This window comes from Metarhizium brunneum, chromosome 1, assembly GCF_013426205.1.
Source record: "Metarhizium brunneum chromosome 1, complete sequence".
NCBI classification, from domain to species: domain Eukaryota; kingdom Fungi; phylum Ascomycota; class Sordariomycetes; order Hypocreales; family Clavicipitaceae; genus Metarhizium; species Metarhizium brunneum.
Window position 1 is genome coordinate 1,432,500 of NC_089422.1, and position 20,868 is coordinate 1,453,367.

Genomic DNA, 20,868 nt, shown 5'->3' on the forward strand with positions numbered 1-20,868 from the left:
CATTATTGTGAACGCCGGATATTCCATAATCAAGCGAGCAGCTGCCGCCCCAAAAGTCCGTAGGATTCGCCGCCCAGAAAAATCAATGTGCCGCCGTTGCCCAGTATAGGTCATTTGCCCATTAAAACATAATGCGCCGCCGTGTAAAAAGAAATATCATCAGGAGGTACAGATCACCCTCATTAGCTGTAATAATGCATGGTCGGAAAAGAAGAGGAAGCAAACAAGTCAACAGCTGTCTCATGCTTTGACACTTCGTTGTCGGCCAAGAGATAATCCTGTTCGGAATCGGCTCTTCGGGGATATTGGTGATGATGCTTCACTCCGTGGCGATGACACAGATCCATGTCGTTGGTTGCTGACGGGACCGACACTATTTGGCTCCAGGCAGAGGCTTTCCCTGGGGTCTTCCTCTTCCTCAACCTCGCCAACCTTCTCCATCGGCGTGAGTTGGCTCTCGCTTTGGTGCAAGTTCGGCTTGCTACGCTTCTTGACCAAGCTAAGTGTCCTTCGGAACATGGACGTGGGTGTCATGGGACCCCTCAGATGCTCGGCTGCCTCATCCCTGACCTTGGCATACGGGTCAATGTGCAAGAAATGAGGCCGCTTCTTCTCAAAGCCAGTCGTCATGCTGCTCGAGCGGGGAGGATGGTTAAATTTCATGACGGAGGTAGCGGAAGAGACGGACCGTGGCCGCTGGTGTTGAAGAGATGGCTCAGTAGCTGTGCGCAAAAGACCAGTTCCAGGTTGTCCAACTTCGCTCGAGCTTGGCGATATCGACCTCCGTGGGGACAGGGTCACAATGGATGGTTTGCCGTGAAAGACTACAGCCACCACGCGAGCGGTGTCCTCGCGGGCCATGTTTCGCGTACTAGGCTTTTGTGAACCGCCCTCGCCATCAGACTCCATCTCGTCATCAAAGTCGGAAAAGTCGTCGGCTGATGATGAAGCGTCCTCCTCGGAAGAAAGATATACTTGGTGTGGTGCGGCATGTGGCAGCATGGGCTGGTCATCGTTGGGTGCCCTCTTCTGAGGGATCGAGGCGAGAAGCCTCGAGGCTCGAAGGGAGCTTTTGGCAGGAAGAGCAGGCACATCACCAGTCGGCATGGCGAGGCTGGAGGTGCTGCTGCTGCTTAAGTCCCGGACAGAGAGCATGTCGTCGTCGTCTTTCCCGTTCGCACTGCTGTTGCTACTACTGGTATCGTTGCTTTCGTCACTACTGCTGTCTTGGTCTTTTTGTTTGCGCGCCCCGGTCTCAGACTCTGCGGCAACAGGCAAGTTGGATTCGGTCCGTGGCAGGTGAGGCTGGCCCTTTAATGGAAGTTGTGAGGAGGGGGAGTCCGAGGAGGAGGGGAGGGAGTTTCTATAAAGCCTCTGGGTTTGGTTTTCCTTGGTGGCAGCATTCTCCTCTGTGGACTGTTGGGCTGGAATGGAAGCAGCACCATATGTGGGCTCTTCTGACAGCGACATGGTTAAGAGCGCGTGGTGTGGAACAAAAGCAAGGTAGACAAGTGTGTGTGGCTCCTTGTGCTTCTCCTCGTTTGGTTTCCGTAGGAGTTTCGAAAATATGAACTACCCAGAGGTCATGAGACACGCAGGGTTGGGATTAGGCAAGTACGTATAATCGAGAGAACAGAAAATAGTTGTGTTTAAGCAAGAGTTGATACGGCTTCTTGGTCGGTAGCGGTTTCGTTTCGAGGTTTCGAGGTTTTGGGTTTAATGGGGCCTGTTGAATCAACGATGGCTGCCAAATCCCAGACACCAAAGGCCAGGTCTCGGAAGTAAGAGGTGTGACGTGACAAGACTGGCCAGGAGGTGCTCGATAGACGAGATGGATAACGAGATGGTGTCAGGCGTGTAAGTGTGGGCTAACCCCTTGGTCGAAACGAGGGAAAGGAATTCGATGAATGAAGGACGCGAAGACAAGTGGCAGAAGGGAGAGGGCTGGTTGGAAGGGCTCCGGAATGTTTCAACCACAGCCTCCCAGCTCCCTAAGTGTATGAGAATGGTAAATGGTATGTGAAGAATGGGTATGGTATGGAACAGGAACTCGGAGAGTGGGAAGGCCGGACGAGATATGGAATATGGATGAACCGCGCCAAACGGCCAGGGATCGACTGGAACCGCAACGGGCTCACAAACTCTTGCAGCGATGCCAGGTTCATCCATACGGACCATACCCGTGCATGCCATGGACGGACGCATCCACACCGTTCTCTGGTAAGGTTGACCAGGAAGATTGACCAGGGCTGACCAGGACCAAGCGGGCGAGATACGGATGTCCCACTCTGCACCTGGGATGGGCGGCCGTGTGCAAGATGAGGCTACGCACTGGGTACAAACCAGCGGTAGCGTGCGACCAGGGGCTGGGCGACCCGCCCTTCGTTCCTGAGCCTTGTGCCTGTCGTGCCTGTGCTATCTGCTCGTGCTACCGGTGCCTGCAGAATCGACTCCGTCCTTCCGTCATTCCAGCTTTCTACCAGTTGACCTCGTCTCGATCAAGTAAAGCCGAGCGTTGCGAACTATTCTTGTGCATCTCTGCCCTTGGGCGTTTTTGGCGAAGCGCGGCACACACAAAGCACAACGGCCTGTGTTCTGCCGCCAGTACTCCGCAGGTACTTTGTGCGATACCAAAAAGCACGTAGGGACTGAAGTACCCCGTACCAAGGTACCTACCTACTTTAACTTGGAAGTGTTTCAAAGTGCGGCCAGAGTAATGAATGGGCGCCAGGGCCTAAAAGGGTGGAAAGAACGACCAAGCTCGGACCACTCGCTATTGTCTCCAACATCCACCATCATCATCATCATCATCATCGCGATCTCGTACAGAAATACCACACCTGAGCACATTTTCTTCCTGCCCTTCCTGTCTTTCCTGTCATTGCGCATCTAGACGAGCCATCATGTTCCGACACAGTGTTCCCTAGTGCCAGTCAGCATTCAGGCCTTGCGTGTCTTATTTCTATTTGTGGGCGCTCGCAAGTCGTCGTCCTTGGGGAGGCTGGCCAGCTCTCTCGGTTGGGCAAAGCCAGTCATTGCCTGGATGCCCACCACCACCAACACCACCACCATCACCACCACCATCACCACCACCACATCCGCACTCTGGCGAAAGCTTAAGTTAGGATCGTTCGAATGCTCAGCCCAGGCCGGGGGTGTAGCAGGCTGGCCTGAGATGGCCGTTGCCTGTCAGAAGTGGCTTGTCGCCACCATATCTAATGGCTAGTGAGGCGTGGCCACGAGACTGCTTCCAAAACGAAAAGAGACCAACGGCACTGCCAGTTCAATAATATCCAGCCAATGGGAACGCTGTGTTGCTTCAGGGCTGTTTTTGATGCCCTGTGGACAGTCCATTGTCTGGAGGCCCGCATTCCTTCCCAGGGAAAGGCTGATACTAATGACCAACCATGAGGGGAAATCCGGACTCGGTGCCAGCAATCACCTTGAATTCTTTCAAACTATGGAAACAGATTGGATCACACCATACATACTTGCGGCGACGGATAAGCGTCTAAAAGGGATGCGAGGGTGTTCAAGTTGATCCGCTATGTGAGCCTGAAGGCGATCGGAAACCATTGTGGGTTCAAGCCCAAAAGCCCAGCAACAATGTGCTTGTGCTACATGATTGGGCACAGCCTCGACCACCATCACGGTCAGTTGCAACGAATAAAGAGGCTCCAACGACTTCACTGTTTGAGGTGTTGTGAAAGGCAGTTCTGACCGTGGTCCTTCTGCAACCGTTCTGTAACAATGGCGTTGGCTCGCCTCTGGTTTCGACTTCTAGTAGGATTCTTGTCTGCGCGTGTTGTAACGGAGGACAGTCCGTCACGAAGGCCTGATGTATTGTCCGCAATCGACCACAACGGAGGATGCGTTCCTTCGACGATCTGGAGATGGAGTTCCTCCGATGCTGGGTTGGATGGACTGTGATGACACAGCTGACGCTTATTAGCCTGGGCGAGGATCCTGGTTTTGCCCCTCTGTCCCTATTTTGGGCTTGAGTTGACAAACATGGCTATTCGCTTATCGGCGTTGGTAACCTTGGACGGGTGCAAATGAAGAACAAGACAGCCTTTCTCACGGCTATGATTAAATACCACTTTTCTCAACGCAGAAGTTATCCTCTTCATCGGTCTTTACAGGCGCAGAGATCCTGCCATATCGAAAGCAAGAACAGCCACCACCCGAAATTGTATTTCTGGCACCACCGCCACTTGGGGCAGGCCCTCTTTTTTTTTCTGCTCCCCCATCTTGCGGCTGATCATCAGACTCCTCAGTCCAGGGCGAAGGTAGGTGGATGCCATCCGAGGGCTTAACGCCTCGCGCCCGAGTATTCTTTGACGACGAGTCTCAGTCGAACCCCTCTCGTCCACATTGCTCTGGGCAATAGCAATTGTCGCAACATGTTTAATCATGACTCAACCGTCTCTTTGAGTCTCAAGTCCTATCCCCCGGCTGCCATCCAGCCATGTGCAATAGGAATTTGTCTACAAATAATACACGCATTTTCCGCGGTTTAGAACTCGAGCTGCTACACTTCATACCAAACGCTGCATGCGCACAGTGTACTCGGCTCCAAAGCTGCAAGATTTTCGAAAATACCTAATGAATGCAACTAACAGGAGGCTAGTCCGAACTGTCATGACTCTCGCGCTGGGAATTTCTACTGCCCCGTCAACCACAACGCATCGTGAGGTCTGCCGCGGGCGGCAAATGGGCAGAGGGTGGGCTGTATGCATGGCCACCTCCACACCACTTTGATCACACCATGCATGCCGTATTGGCAGAATCTGCGAATCACACTTCGCAAATGCACACATAACGGTACTTGAGTTGCTTCTACAATGTCGAATGGTGGCTTTCCTGCCGTTGCATCGCAAGGCCCGCAGCCAGACCGACTTTTGACTTTTCATCGCCGCCGAAGCGGGTTTTACTCCTTTGGTTCCCAGACAGACCAACGTGCATCCTGATCATTGTGCAGATTTTATTGTTCTAATAAAAGAGAGGCTGGTGATTTCCGTGACTTGAAGTGAAGAAATTTGATGAATCACTCCAGGATCGAAGTAATGGTGTGCTGATACGTACATCATGGACGGCATTCACAGTGCGTCATGTGAATGCCCCATCCCTTTAGAATGTCTTTAAATCCTATTAAAATCAAGTCGATAGATCTTACCCTTGGCCCTGCGTAACCTGTTGTGCGGTCCAGACCTCCCTTGACAGACGAGCCTCCACTTTCATCACTTGGTCGCGATGACGCGCATGCTTCTCCTGCTTTTGACGAGCCGATATATCGTTCTGGTCGCAGGTAGAGTCTGTGTGTTCTCGTGGCAATTTTTATGCAAAGCATTTCAGAGGCTAAAACGGGCATTGTGCCAAAGTCGTCCGATGTGGTGATGCGCAGGGCATGTGCGGCATCACGGGAGATGCGTCGATCAAACGCCAACTTCTTTGTGCTTTGATGGTCGCTCTTGGCTCCCTCGGATCGCTGAGAACTGGAGGATGGTAAAACAGTTATGATACGTGACTTTATCATGCTATACGCCTGCGTGGCGTGTGCCTTTTGTCTCCTCGCCCATTCTGCTGCCTAATAAAGAGATCTTCCTCTCAAACAGACTAGCAATGGGGCAGTTGAAACAAGACATGGCAGTTCAAAACCATCGGACCAATGCACGTCATCTTCCACGTTTAACTCGACTGGTTTCTCATACCAACTGCGTTTCGGTTCATCCATTAAACCTCGCCCACTCTCTAGAACGGAGTACAGAGCACAATTGCTACATTTCGCTTGCTCGTCTTGTTAGGTATTTGATACGGACCATTCTTTTCCATCTGCGTATCACCTGTAACTGGAGGAGCGCCCCTCATTTATTTAGAACCGAATAACTGCTTGGACGAATAGCATGAATTACCTCGCGACCATTATACCCTATTCCATTCCAGCAAGTCAGCATTGCTACATCCCGTCCGCACTGTCCAAGTACCGCGAACTGCAAGGACCCACATACTATTTACGGACGCGGGGTGGCTCTCCCATGCGCCACATGTGACGTCGTGGTGGCTGGGTGCAACTTTCCAGCCACAAGGGTGCGTCGCGGCTGGCACGCAGCGATGGAATGGGACGCGCCGGCAGGTGGAGCCCTTCGGGTAACTTTCTCTGTGGTGGCCAAAGGGAGGGGAGGCGAAGGGAAATAGACTCGGTTGGCCGTTTACGAGCGACGCATCAAGGCATCAGGTAAACAATGCATTGTCCATGTCGGCGGCGATGCGTTGTCCAGTTTCCACGCACGCCCATCTTCACATGTCTCTTGGACGCCACTTCCCCATTCTCTGCAGAGTACGAAACTGTGCAACATGACACAGCAGGATGCGATTCGTCCTTGTACATGAACGGGCAGACTTGGCTGGCTAAATTTTAATTATTATTTTCTTGGGCTGCCAACACCTGCAGACCTGCGGTGTCCAAGGCATGGCCGGACGGTACGTTGTACATACATCCTGCTCTGTGTTTCATGGCCCCTGATACCCCCTGTTTCTTGATGGGGGCCTACAAATACTGTGCCGGCGAGGTCATCGCCATGTCGCGGTCCACCTGCATTCCCGCGCGTCAAAATCGAACAAGCTGATGCAGATGGATCCCTGGAATAAATCGCAATCGAACACTTTAATTTAGGAGTCGACCAGTGGATACATGATAGATTGCGGGGCGCAAGCATCGAGGATTGTACGGTATGCACACGTCCGATGTTGATTAGTCGGCTATAGCGGGATGTGATGAGCTGTTGACAAATCACTAGAATCAGCAGCAGCCTTCTGCATGCTCTGAATACCTAGGTGTCTGTATCTACTTTTCCTGAATGTACATTATTTCGTAGGCCATGATAGATACGCTCTATTAACGCAACTGGCTATGATATGCCATCAATCATTCTCCCAAGTCACCATTGTAATTACTATGCCAGGTACGGCCACACATACTATCATATCTTATGTCACGTCCCACGTCCCTTCATCCCATTCATACCATTAATATTCATATACTTCCCATGCCTCTGGCCCTCTTTACATCGCCTGTGCTGCTCCTTGGTGTCGATGGGTTCGCACCACCCGGGACGGGGACGGGGCCGAATGTAAAGCCTTCACCACCATCATCTCTCGGGGCCGGTGAGAAACCACTCATTCCATTTCCAATCATGATACTACGCCGTGCTTCACCACGGTCCCAGCCCTGGCCCGTAACGTCTGCATCCAGCCCGTAGCTGCTAGTCGGACGGCGAGGCGGCCCTGCTGCTGCTCCCGTGAACGAATCCACCCGAGCAAAGTTCCATTGACCAAATTCATCACTCTTACTGAAGATTTCTAGCGTCTGCGTTGGAGGAAAACCGCCGGCTGCCTGTGCGAACAGACTGTTGGAACTGAAACGGTTCGGACTGACAGCATTTGAAAAGTTCTGGCGGACGGGAGACGCCATGTTGCCAAAATTTTGACGGGAAGGCAATACATTGCCAAAGTTCTTGCGGGTGGGGGACAAGACGCCGCCAAAATCTTGATGAGTAGGAGACGACAGATTGCCAAGTCCTTGATGAGTAGGGGATGACAAAGAGATATCCGGAGGCGAAACATGAACCGACGGTATTATATGTGCGGATGAGTTGGATAAAGTTCGGGCTCGCCCCCCAGCAAAACTCGCCATCGGAGGAGGCAGGTTCTGCAACTGCTCTGGGAACTGTTCGTCAAGTACATAGAGTCTGCGCAGTCTAGGCAGACTCCCTGCCAAAACGGAGTTTGAAAGGTAGGAATAGTACCCCTGCGTTGCAAACGGTCCCGCAGATGGTGTACCTGTTATTTCGTATCGAAGTGTCCTCAGGCCTTTGTGCGTCAGTGACTGAATAGGCTCATTGGAAGGAAATTGTTCAGAAACCCTAGATTGTATGGCCAAAGTCTTGAGCGACGGGGCCACTGCCAACACTTCTTGAAGCTTCCAAGGTTGAATGCCTGTGTCTTTAAGGGTCAGGACCTTGAGGGCTTGTGATGTCTCATTACGGGATAGGTAGTCCACGAGCCCGGCTGATGTTAGGCTGGGCGTATCCTTGAGAATCAATTCCTCTAGAGCAGGCAGAGGATGCAGGCTTTCGTCAGCGACCAGAACGTCATCTGAAAGGCTATATGTTTCCGAAACCTTGAGAGCGCGAAGCTGACGCAAGCAGGACAAGACAGCCCTTAGTATCAGCGGGTCAATCTTTAAGCTAGTCAGCTCCAACACTTCAAGACCTGGCCAGATTTGACCCGAGACCAGCGTAGCAAAACTGCGCTCCGCGCCGCTCGCATATGTCGCCTTCTTGATGAAGGGGCACCTTGCTTGGACTTCTAATCGCAACGTCGTATATGCAGGATCGTCGCGAAACATACCCTCGGGGAGATCAACATATTGGAGCATGGGTAGCTTAGCAATCACCTGTGCTAATTCTATATGGCACGACTCTCGAATCATGTATGGAGTTTTGAGAAATTGAACCAGACTGCCGATTTTCGTGGGATTTTCGCGGATGGTTCGGCGCAGTAATTTCAATCGCGCAAGTGCTGGGTCTTCCGGAATTCCATTTTTATTGAATCGGGATTTCTTCTTTCGTTGCTCTGCCAAGAAAGCCTCCATTCTGCAATAGTGAACGGGATCGATTCGAACACTGTGATATCTGCAGGCCACGCACTAGTTAGTTTTGATAGTCCTCAGAACCAAACAGCTCGAATGTAAACGTACAAGACTTGAAGGGCAACTCTTCGCCATTTCTTATTTACCTGTGTACAATGCGACAGGTCTCGCACGTCACAGAGCATACAGCCTTCGTCATTCGCACTTTCTTCACACGATTCATAGCTCTTATCCAGTGCCTGCGGGCAGACAGAAATGAAAATCCGTTGAAGGGCCTCATCGGGCAGTTGGGCCAAAATTCTCGCAGAGAGTTGTGACGGCGGGGAGCGCAAAGAATCAAGTGCGGCGATGGACCGAAACTCAGCTGGCACAGGCGATGACGGGCCGTCCCGCTTCTTGTCTTTCTTCCTGAATGGCAGTCTCATGATGAGCAGCTACTGGGAAAAGAGAAGGTGATATTTGCCCTGGCAAGCCCATAAATGGTTGATGTCCAAGGGAGCTTGTATCGCGCGGTGGTGGTGGTGGTGCGAGCTTTCGCGACTTGGATGAAGAGAGGATTGATATGGTGTTAAATACAACTTTAACGCCGGGACCTATATTCGTCTCGGGAAGCAAGGCTCTTTTGTCCAACGCGAAAACATGTCTGTTCTCTTGTCCAGTCACTGTGTTGTCTGTCTCGGCATCAAACAAACGACTGGACGGGACGAGGTGGCAGCTGGGTGGTATTATGTGGTGCCTTGGGCTGTGGCGGCTGAGGGGCGTTCCTTCCTCGCCAGGAGAGCTCTAGCATCCGTCCCTCGACGCCCAACAGGCACAGGCAGGTTCGTACGGCTGTGGCGCGCCTTCCGTTTGGCTGTAAAGGAGCACTCAAGGTCAAAGGGTGCCGTGTCACATTGACGGAAAGGTAAAAATAAACAAAGGGGAGAGAGTTTCGCCGCCAACAAGACACGACGATATGGCCGTCAGGCGCAAAGTGCGTGCATGTGCCTGTGCTTACGCCTGTGCTTGTGCATGAGTGTGGGTGCATGCTATTGAAGGACGGACGAGAGGATTGACTCTGGGCCAGGGACTCGAGGCAGCGGCAACCATCCATATCCATGTCGTGCCCCGGAATGCCCAGCTCGCGAGCGCTTACGGGTAAGCGACAGATTAATGAAGCGTCATCACCAAGGCATCCATCCATTCATTCAAGGCCACACTTTAAGAAACCACAGCACTACTACGGAGTACATGCATATGTTTTGCCCACCATACGGCTATCAGCCGGGGACCAGAGCCAAGTTTTTTTAGGCCCAGGGGCAAAAGCCTCAATCCCACTTCAATGTGTCCGCGCTGGTACGGGGGGCCTGCAAGTCGAGTGAGCAGGGATCAGATGCAAGCTCCAACAATACGTCGCCATCTGGTGCGCTGCCCACCTCTCTGCCTCGCCTCATCTTTTGTCGATGCATCCACGCATTACACGTCCCCAATTCATATCTCGGCTGTCAACCGGTCCACACTCGAATTCATGGCTAATCCCTTATATTACCGCTTTCTATAATTGCTATGCATGCTCCAAACCGGGAGCGCGCTCTTATGCACCAGTTGTACAGAGGTCGACAGAATAAAATGATCCAAGTCGCAATCCGTCGTCTGCAAACCCGACGCTCTGCCTTGCGGTCCGCAACTCAGCCCAGAGACTCTGTCCCAAAACTGACCGTCCTGCCATGCTAACACCTTGAACCCAAATGCGAAACCGTACCATTCATCAGCCGGCCTCCCGCTGTCATGACTGTCAAAGACGTATTAAAAACCACCCTCGCCAAGGCAGTGTGGACCGTGAACTTCGCTAGCAAATTCGAGGTCCATCCAATTCTTCATTCTCCGTGTATTATAGCCTCCCTAATTTCTCCAATAAAAAGAATAGATAAGTTCACTTTTGTACAAGCAAAGCAGAAAATTGTTCCATAATGGCCATCACGGTGACTGAGTGTAAGTGGCCAAGAATTCAGCTGTTTGTCCTCTGGAGAGCCCCTCGGGGACAACCACGGTCGAATCCATGTCTGAACTGCGTCTTCTCTGCAAATTCACACAAGACTGCGCACGTACTTCCACGTCCATGTTTGACGCACATGGTTCGATGGCACGTTTTATGCCTTGCGAGAGCGAGTAGCGGCACCGTTGGCCTTTGCCCCGGTGGTGGTGGCACCGTTGCTGTGGCCGTTGCTCTTGGCGTTGGCAGCCGCAGCCTGGACGTGCAGAGGGTCGGGAAGAGGAGCCTGGGACATGCGTCGCAAAGACTTGCGCGTGGTGCTTTTACCGCCCTTCTTGTAGGTGGCGAAGTAGAAGGAGATGAAGAGGACCAGATACGAGCTGAGGATGGCAATACCAGAGAACGCGGCAAATTCCTCACCAGCGCACTTGCCGGCATTTGGCAGCCATGGAAAGTAGGTCGACGTGAAGTAGGTGTATGAGGCGAAGTAGACAAAGCCTAGACGTCAAAAAAATTAGCAAACGGTTGCTTCCCGCCCTCATGTGCGCGCTTTACTCACCGAGGTCAATGATGAACTGGATGATCTGGAGACGAGTGACCCACTCCTTCCACCAAATGCGGATGCCACGAGCGCTCTGGAAATAATACCAATACATGACGACGTGAACAGTCAGGTTCAGGGTGATGGGAACCCAAGAGACAGAGGTAGAGCCAATGAGCTGAGTGTAGCAGAGAAGAGCAGTAGCACCGTGGTGGTAGCAGTGGAGGAAGGCTGTAGGCACAAAGAGATTAGCCATGTCGCGGCGAGTGGTTTTCCTTCACAATTGAGAATACACATACTCAACGGCTTCTTTTTCAAGAAGAGGAAGACAGTGTCCAACAACTCAAGATACTTGGTAAGGTAGTTTAGCTGTGGCCTGAGTTAGCAAGAAGTGAAGCACAGTGCCAGTGTAATCTAATATGACATACGTAGTACAAGACAACCATAGGTTGGGTCCAACCGCCATCATAGTGGCAGATGGCATGGAAGACACCATTATGGTAGAGCTCGGGAACCAATTGTTCAATGAAGAGGACCAAGAGAATACCGCTGATGGCAGTGAGGTAGAAGTTGTGGATGAGGAACAGAGCTTTGAGCTTGAAGGGCTCACGGCTGCGCATCAACTCGCGGCCACCAAAGATGATCATGTAGTAAACGACGATGAAGATGGAGGTCGACTTGAGAGTCGACATGGGAGTCTCAAAAGGAACAAACTTGAACTCCTCAGCCGGATATCCAACAACAGCCTCCCAGGCCTTGCTGAAGATGGGCCATAGATGGACGCCGAAAGGGCGGTCGATCGTAGGCAGCGGGAGCTGCTCAAAGAAGCCGGACATGATGCCACTTGGGGGCCGATATGAAGCTAGCAATGGTAGCAAGTTCGATTTCTGCGATGTGGCAAGGCGCAAAGATCGAAGCGTCTTGGGTGTTGATTTAATGCACTCGACTTGGGTCCGATAAGACTGAGGTTTTGGGGGACGCTGGACCACGCTAGCGACGCGACAGAGTCTCCGTTACCAACGTGCGGACGTGGCGGGTCACACAAGAACAGAATCAAGGAGTGACTAGAAGAAACGGAATGCCAACGGTCCTTTGCTAACAAAGAAGCAATCAGTCGAGGAATTAATAAAATACACAAGATGACGGACGTACCGGACAATAAGGAAGGAGGGAGGGAGAGATGGAAGGGGAGGAGAAGAAAATGAGGATGACGAGGAGGCACCGAATCAAAACGGCTGGAAGCCCGCATCAAAACTGGCTCGCGCTCAAAAAGGGGAAATTTCGTTCCCGCTTCCAATTTAGCTCTTGCACATCTAGCAACCCGCATGTGATTCGTCGGGGGTTGGCGTGCCGTCCAATCACCGTCCCCTGTCCGCAATCTTTCGCTTTTTTTGAGATGCATCACGTGAGCCGGGATAAGGAGCTGGGGAAGCTCAGCTTCTTTAAAAGTATTAGGTACCTGGCTAAGCGTCTTGCGCGCTCGGTAATTAATAAGAGCCTAGTTAGTGGCATCGGTATGGAGTACCTGGATAGCCGGTCCTCTGCTAGCGTCTCTCCGGCATCAGCTGTCTTGAAATTGAATTGAATTTTAAATGACTCTGTGGAGGTTCAATGGTAAGGCACGGTTTGTCTGGGGAGGGGGCTGGACCTCGGCGTGAAAAAATTGCCGCCAAGTGCCTTCTACATTGCAACCTTCTGAGTGTGCTGTCTGTCTACCTAGGTACATGAAGCTCGGGCAAGTGGCCGCCGTGTTGTCGTCATGTCCGTGACACTCGAGAGTGAGCAATCTCAGATAAGAGATACAAGACGAAGCCGCTTCTTGTCGTGCAAGGAGTAAGCGGGCGACAGCTATGGGAAAGGATGATGATGACAGGACCTCGAAACGACAACGTTGCGGAGTGCATCAAAGATGATGGTGGCATAACTACCTAGGTAGTACTAGTATTGACTCACCTCCGTATACTTGGTCCTAAAGTCCACAGCATCGGACGCGGGCCGCACTCTATAATGCCATCAGTGCGGCTGTCGGAGGCGCAAACCAATTAGCTCAAAGTCCTGAAGCCGGACTCTCCGTGACTTGTGGCCAGAAAATTGAGGTTGCAAGGCTCGGAGTCAACGTGCAGCCGACTTCAAACTTGATCATAACCCGGGTTGATGGGCAAACCGGCCCAGTCAGGGCCAGCCAAACAAAATGGACAACGAATGGACACGAATGGACCACTCGTAGTCGTGCCAAAGGTGGTTGCTTTGCTTGCGACGAATTGGAAACGGGCAAAATCAAAGCGTTGTCAACGAGATAAGTCGACTCACAGTATCCGTGACAAAAAGCACTGTAAAGATTCCCTTCCAATTGTACATACCCGGCGCTACAGAAACCCAATTCGCACGGCTCCACTACCCTGTCCCGGAGTTATCCAACAAACGGCTTAGTCATTCATATCAGCCCATCTGTTTCCGAACATCTGCAGCCAAAGACCATGGCCCAAAAAAACGCACAACCGCCCTTTGAGTTCCACATCACCACCATCGACAACAACCTCTTCCTTTTCGACGCACCCTCCTCAACACAGGTCCCACGATGCCTGCCGCCTCCATGCTTCGCGTTGCCGCTCGCGGCTCAACCACCTTCTTTCGCGCCGCCGCTCGTCCCGCCGCCCAGCCCCTAATGGTCCGCGCCTTCAGCACTTCAATGCCCCGACGAAGCGAGCACGCCGAGGAGACCTTTGAGGAGTTCACTGCCAGGTGAGCCATTGCCTTGTCTCTATATACGTGGCTGCAGCTACCGAGTTTTATACGGTACCGGCTCGCTTTTTATTGGTGCCTTTTTCTGCGCGGAGCGTACCCGGAATTGCCGATGTCCGGATACTTGCAATGACGCGAAGAAGCCTAGCTGGGCCGGGCCGGATGAGCGCAATATTCTTGCTGCGCTACAAATGCCAACCCCCCCATACCGAAAGACACCCCGAAAGATGCAAAATGTATTCCTAGAAGCGTCAATGGCTAACCCATTATCAATTTCAGATTCGAGAAGGAGTTTGACGGCGTCCAGGATGTTTTTGAGCTCCAGGTACGTTTTTGCTTGCGAGCTTTTAACGCCGCGGCCCCCCGTCCAACCACCACCCCATTCGGGTCATCGCAGTCATATGATTCGTACTAATTGCCATTGGCCAGCGCAACCTGAACAACGCCTTTGCCTACGATCTCGTCCCCTCCACCTCCGTCATTGCCGCCGCCCTCAAGGCCGCCCGGAGGGTCAATGACTTTGCTACTGCTGTCCGCATCTTTGAGGGTACGTCTGATGCTGCAACCAATTGACATGTCGGTGCATCACTCGGCGGCTGGCATTGCGCCCAACTGCTCGCACGGAATACCCATTGCTACCCCTAGGTACACATCATTTTCGTTGGCGCTGACTCGGCATCTCCATTTAGGCGTCAAGGCCAAGGTCGAAAATAAGGGCCAGTACGACCAATATCTCAACGAGCTGAAGAGCCTCCGGGAAGAACTCGGCGTTCCCCTGAAGGAGGACCTGTATCCCGAGGGGAAATAAAATCAATATTAAAATATATCCAGGACTCTAAGAGCAGGGAAGAAGAGTTGTTGTGGGGGGAGGCGATGTTTCTTGTAAAGGAGTAATTTGTTTGCAGCCACGGGGTTGAAACAAATCATTTTGTACATGTTATTCTAGGCGGATCGACAGGGGGACAAAGATAGACCGGGGGGGTCGGTTGTTTTGACAAAAGGAACAAGCCGCAATCCAGTGTGTTATATTATAATCCATATTGGACGGTACCATCTCTGCAGTAGCCGGTTCTTCAACTGGAGCCATCACAATTTGATATGTTAATGTTGTCATCCCACAGCTGCTGCCTATTGAACCCGATGACACCCCAAGGGAGACGGCGCTACCGTTCACAAGCCAAGATGGAATCTGAATTCAATATCGAGGCTCAAGATCTCGGAGATGTACAGTCTGCAGCAGAATATATTTGCCCGTCAAGAAGTATATACTGATATACCGTGGTACATTACGGCATGGAGTGCGATAGCCAGGCCCCTGATGTGGTTAAATACGGTTTGCCTCCCACTGTAGGCTAAGGGCCCTCAACAAATCATATCGACAGGCAGGGCTACAAGTCCAACCCAAACGCCAACCAGGCAAACTGGCATGCAGAAAAAAAAACGTCCTCACTATCCCTCCTATCCAGAGTATTCTGCACCAAACTCGCTGCCTGCCACTCAGTCCCTAAGATGCTGCCACCTCCCATTCGCAGGCTGCCCCAAAAACTGCATACCTGCTAGCACACCCGCGCCCTCGACATTTGTAGGAGCCGGGCTCGTGCCCCTGCTAGTCGAACCGCCCGCGCTGCCGTATGTCGCCCTCCCCGTTCTGGGACTCATCACGCCCATTCTTGGGCTCCGTGGCACGCTGACCTGTCGAGTCTCCCTGCGTCCATTTCTCAATGTCCGCAATTCTTCCTTGGTGTAGTCCAGTTCAAGCTCCCGCTCGCGAAGCTGCGTCCTCAGACCCTGAATCTGATGGAGATATGTCTTAATTGTGGCATCTGCCTGAATCTCGTGAACCTTGCCTAGTGTTTCTGGCGTCTTTTTGGACAGTTCGGCGACTTGTTCACTGAGGTCAGCGTTTTCGCCACGCAGGGCACTAGATGTGGCGGTTGCGTCTTGGTAGAGACTACGGGCGTAGTCGGCGTCCTTGTGGGCGTTTTCGAGACGTTTTTCCAGCATGGCGATTTTCCCGAGGGATTCTTGAAGGAGCGTTTGAGTTTTGGATAGGGGAGACGGTTCGTCTGGGTGGGAAGGGTCAGCAGTTAGGCGGGCAACGGTTGCTTCGAGGTCAGCAATCTTCTTTTGGGCCCTTTCCGCGTCTCGCTGAGCCGTTTCGTTGGCTTGGACAAGGTTGGACTCGGCCTTGCGGGTTTCTCGCTCAAATCTGATGCGGTCTTCTAGGGCCTCTCGTTGTGACGAGTACACCCTTGCGTTTGTCCTCTGATATTCCTTGATGCGGGCCTCGAGTCCGGAGATGAGACTTTTGTACTCTGCGTCTCTGTCTGCTGCCTCTAGTTGACGCTTGAGCTCATTGTTCTGAAGAAGTTAGCAAAGGAATTGTTCATTTCGTTAAAGCGTTAAGGCCCAAACGAGGTACGTTGGGAGGCCAAAAACATTTAACCAAATCAGGTACCTGGCTATCACGACGTATATTATAATATATTAGTATAGAGCGCGATGGCCAGGTACCTGATCTAGTGAAAGGCTTTTTGTCTCCCGTTGTAGATGTATGGATGAGCAGGAAATGGCTATTGGCCCAAATCCTTGAAAGATACATCGCTGGAGCCTCAACTGCTTTAAAGGGTATACAGTGGGATCTCATACCTTCTCAGCCAAGACTTGTAAGACAGATATTGGCACGCTGATATGAACATGAGAAGCCTTGAGGAGCGTGTTTTCGATGTTTGCAGAGTCTAGTAGTGCCTTTACATCATCGGGTACTGGGGCCTCGTTTGTCTGCACTGTCGACTGCCTGTGTGGCAAAATACGCATTCGCTTCACATCTTCATCATCAGAGTCATCCTATAAATTGTTAACGAAATTGTTTGTCATTGGATGTGAGGGGTTTAGCTTACAAGTTTGCGCTTCCGAGCATTCTCAAGCTCCGGTGTTCCCTCGACCGGCATCTGCGAACGTGACTGGGAGTTGAGATAGATATCCATCACGTCTTCGGGGACAGGTATAGGCTTCCAGGTTATTTCTTCGGTCTGTCCGTTCAAATAGTCGAGGAATAAGCTGGCAATCTCGTGCGGCTCTGAGTATCCACGGTCGGGGTCGCTCACAAGGTGTCTGGACCGCACTATCCCAGACATGAGGGCATTCTTCCTTTCCAAGGGTGTCAAATCATCGGAGATGTAGAGGTCGATGTGCTCAATAGAGTGTGTGGTGACCAATATCAACACCATTGGTGACCGCGCTTCTGGTATCTCTGGCTCCAGCTTCTTCTGAATTTCCGAGCCACCGAAGGAGTGATCATATCCAATCACAATGTCAAAGTCATCTTCCTCAACATTCTTTCCTGGAAGAATAAGAGTAACCCTGGCTATAGATGTAAACTCACTTCTAGATTTACCAATCTCTTCACAGACGCAGTTTATCTGTAGTGTCTCAGTTAGGCGGTAGAGGAGCCTGAGTAGATCAGTAGACCTGGCTACAATTAGAACTTCAGTATCCTGGGTAAGCCCTTGCAGGAGTTCATATATAAAATTGAACTTGGGGTTCGCATCGTAGCAATATTTAATGAGCTGGTCAGAGGGTAAATCTTCAAGGGTGCTACCCACTGCATCCGGGGGATAGTCGCAGATATTGTGCAGCCGACTAAATACTTGGTCAATTTTCTGGACGAGAGTTTCGTCTGGCTCCACATAGTCCTCGCTATTGAATATGGCGCCAAACTGTGTTACCTCCCGCTTTGATTCGAGCAAGGTGTCATCATACAGTGGCCTCAGACTGGCCTGGAAAGGCAGTGTGATTATATGCCTGAGTGTGATGGGTTCCTGAGATTCATCACCAGAATCATCGCTTGACTCCTGGTCTTGTTGAGGCTGTCCCATTGGGACAGACACGCCAGAGCTTCTCGTGGCGTTTGAGGAAAGGTTGTCGTGAGTAAGTAGTGACGGCATTAGAGGTAGAGGAGCAGCGAGATCGGGCTGTTTTGAGATGTCTGCTGGTGAGACTGTGGACAACTCAGGCTGAGGATTATGTAGCGCGTCCAGCATCATTGTGCTAGAGGCAGGTAAATCTGGATGTGCAAAGATTGCGTCAACGATACTCTTCATTGAGACCACGGCAGAAATCCGGGAAACCAAGGGGGTGTCTAATGCTAGTTGCTCACTTTGAGGGCCTGCAGATTCATGTTCAGCAGACGAAGGCTGCTGGTCGTGGTCCTGGATACTTGGATTGGTAGCTGGGATCTCGGCAGGCGTAGAGTGTTCAGCAGAATGTTCTTCTAGAGGATGTGATGGGCCTTCAGCCATGACCTTATCCAAGTTGAGGATTTGGCTCAGCTCATCAACAGCTGATGGTTGTGGCGTCGGGTTCGCGGAGCTATGATTTTCCATTGCGATGGCGAAAGGAGGCTCGGGCGAAGATTGTGAATCAATTTTCGGAGGAGATAATGTGGGTGATGCGTGGGCTGTGTCGTGGCTGACAGAGAAGGCCCTTACGTGCGAGACGAACGGGTCGATTTGGAGCACCTGGGCGTCCTGGGACTCGCCCTGAGATTGGTCCCGAAATTCTGCAGCAAGATCAGTAGTCAGTGGGTGGGTGCTGGCCGAGTTTTGTTTGGTGTCTGACGGAGTCTCGACAACCACACTTTTATGGGGAGATTCTTGGCTAGAGATCGAACTCGAGGGAAGATTAAGTTCAGCTGCCACCACTTGGGAAAGAAACACGGGACTGATAGTGGGTATAGCAGCAAGATTCTTGTTTCCCTGGGGAGACTGAACAGATTGCGGTTTTGTTGCAGGTGCCCTTGGGTCGAAGTCTTGGCTTGCAACAAGGGACTGCGCTTCCTCCTGGGCAGGCTGATGAGACGGGATGTTGGAGTTGGATTGATCCCGGTCCCTCTTTTCCTCGTCCCTGTAATTGGAACTATCCCAGTGAGACGAAGTAGGCGGTTCCTCGTTGTGGCCAGCGCGCTGAGAAGAAGCCTGAGCCCAACTATAAATTTGAGGCTCGTGCTCAGATATTCCACCCTGTGAAGCTTGTAAGGATGGTGCAAGGCTAGTCACTTGCTTATCCTGCGTCCAGGTCTGTCTAGAAGGCTCTTGCGAATCAGGAATAGTTTGTCGGGAAAGCTGAGAGGCAAAGAGACTCCGCTCGTCTTGTTCTTCCAACTCAGCAATTGGCTGCGACGACTGGCTGCTGCTCTGGGTATTGTGTTGGCTAGCGTATTCTGACGTGTCAAAGTCCGACTTGATCTCGAGCTCAACAACAAGCTGTTGAGAGCGCGGAGCGTTCAAGCTTTGTTGCGTAAGACGGTCGAGGCCGTCAGGGTCGTCAAGGCTATCAGGAGATGATATAGATACAATAGATGGCACGGGTTCCTCTGATGGCGTGGCACTATGTGCGACTTTGGCAACCTTGGCAGGGCGATGTGTGTCGACGCCGTCGGAAGGAGACCGTCGTCGACGAGATGCGCCAGACGGGCCAGCTGTCTGGGGTCTCTGGAGATGTCGCCAGTTGGACGGTCGAGGCGGCTGGCTGTCCTGGCTATCTTGGGTCCGAACCTCAGTCGCTTCAGTGACGCGTGACCGCTTTCTCTGCTCCCACTCGTTTCGGGCTGCGTCTGTAACTTCTCGGCTCTAAAGTGCCAGACAGATGGTTAGCGCTGTTCAAGGGAGCTTCTCGGTAGGACAACGGGAATATACCCAGGTAGGGGAGTATGCTTCTCCTGTCTTCTGATTGTCGTCCCAGTCGACCAAATACTCTACACGGCCCTTTACAAGTCGCTCGTCGAGGATGTTCCTGATTGTATACCAGTCGTTGTCGTCCGAGGTGTCGACGGTGCGCCGCGACTTCGATTTGCGAGGTTGAGGACGTCGTGGTCTGGGCATTGACCTGAGTGTAAGCAGCCGTGCGGGCAGAATATGAGTTGCCCGACGGGCGGATATCCAACTTCCACGGCAAAGGAAACCGCACAGAGGTTCGCACAGAGACCAGGCGGCCGGCGGTTTGGTCTGGCGCAACGTGTGGATGCAGGGTCGATGTAAGTCGATCCGCGCAGCCCAAAGGCGAGGCTGAAGATGGAACTATCGGTAGCTCGACTGCACCCCACGCTTGAAGACGGCTGTGTTGCCAGGGTTCACGCTGATCACGTGCTGGGCGAGCTGGTGCTTTCATTCGGCTTGTGTTTTCGACAACGGCAAATATTGGTATCCAGAAGCGAGTGATGATTTGAGAGTCTGTGATGAATCCTTTTCAACCGATGCTCGATTTCAAAGGTGGTTGAGGTGCATAGAGTGTGTTGTGCGTACAATGACGGAACACTGAATACAAGCACCAGCTCTTTCTTTGTCCTCTGGATCTGAACTTGCCTCACACACAGCAGCGACGGCAGCGCTCTGAACAATCAAAGCAATACAGCCAGGTTGATTGTTTTTGTTACTCAGCGCCTATTTTAAGGATCGAATAATTAATATCGGTTTCTCATACAGCACCATTGTGAAAACCGCTGCCGACCAACCCTCGTGCAGGGTAACTCAGCATTCGCGGGCTGCACCAACAAATGCAAACCTCCTGCAAACCCATTCCAAACCAAACAGGACGACTATATACAAGAATGACATGCCCCGATTTCACTTCAACATAGACATCCATCAAAGTTGATCATATGTCCAGTGCACCATCTCAACAACTGGGGAAATCCCATCGATCCAGGTCTAGTTCCACCCACGAGACCACCAACTTTCAGCCCCAGCTCAACACTCAAACTACACATCGAACGCACATTCGCCTCCAATACTCTTGAAACCACGTTGTCTGCCAAACCCGCACTGTGATGGACGTGGCACCCTCATTCATACATCGATACACAGTCCAATAAGCCCAACAGCAGGTTGCATGCATCAGCGACCGCGACTGTTCGAAGGCAGTTAAACTAGGCACAGGCCGTGAGCGACCAGCCCTCAGCAATCT

General features: G+C 51.9%; 5 protein-coding genes across 5 annotated transcripts; 1 reads left to right on the forward strand and 4 right to left on the reverse strand.

Moving 5' to 3' along the window:
• Positions 1–240: 240 nt before the first annotated feature.
• G6M90_00g004400 (uncharacterized protein) lies at positions 241–1,470 on the reverse strand (the record flags this gene model as incomplete). Its single annotated transcript, XM_014686604.1, has 1 exon — positions 241–1,470. The coding sequence occupies one exon, from the start codon at positions 1,468–1,470 to the stop codon at positions 241–243; it is 1,230 nt and encodes a 409-aa protein (XP_014542090.1).
• Positions 1,471–7,033: 5,563 nt separating this feature from the next.
• On the reverse strand, positions 7,034–9,075 carry G6M90_00g004410 (uncharacterized protein; the record flags this gene model as incomplete). The annotated part of the gene is made up of 2 exons (XM_014686605.2): positions 7,034–8,693; positions 8,759–9,075. 2 exons carry the CDS (start codon positions 9,073–9,075, stop codon positions 7,034–7,036), a joined length of 1,977 nt encoding a protein of 658 aa, XP_014542091.2.
• A 1,704-nt stretch (positions 9,076–10,779) lies between these two features.
• Positions 10,780–11,999, reverse strand: G6M90_00g004420 (uncharacterized protein; the record flags this gene model as incomplete). Its single annotated transcript, XM_014686606.1, has 4 exons — positions 10,780–11,120; positions 11,182–11,394; positions 11,463–11,532; positions 11,592–11,999. The coding sequence occupies 4 exons, from the start codon at positions 11,997–11,999 to the stop codon at positions 10,780–10,782; spliced, it is 1,032 nt and encodes a 343-aa protein (XP_014542092.1).
• A 1,742-nt stretch (positions 12,000–13,741) lies between these two features.
• Positions 13,742–14,713, forward strand: cox-6 (Cytochrome c oxidase subunit 6; the record flags this gene model as incomplete). Its single annotated transcript, XM_014686607.1, has 4 exons — positions 13,742–13,905; positions 14,185–14,230; positions 14,335–14,452; positions 14,595–14,713. 4 exons carry the CDS (start codon positions 13,742–13,744, stop codon positions 14,711–14,713), a joined length of 447 nt encoding a protein of 148 aa, XP_014542093.1.
• Positions 14,714–15,402: 689 nt separating this feature from the next.
• On the reverse strand, positions 15,403–19,787 carry G6M90_00g004440 (uncharacterized protein; the record flags this gene model as incomplete). The annotated part of the gene is made up of 4 exons (XM_014686608.1): positions 15,403–16,266; positions 16,555–16,752; positions 16,806–19,535; positions 19,602–19,787. The coding sequence occupies 4 exons, from the start codon at positions 19,785–19,787 to the stop codon at positions 15,403–15,405; spliced, it is 3,978 nt and encodes a 1,325-aa protein (XP_014542094.1).
• Between the last annotated feature and the right edge of the window lie 1,081 nt (positions 19,788–20,868).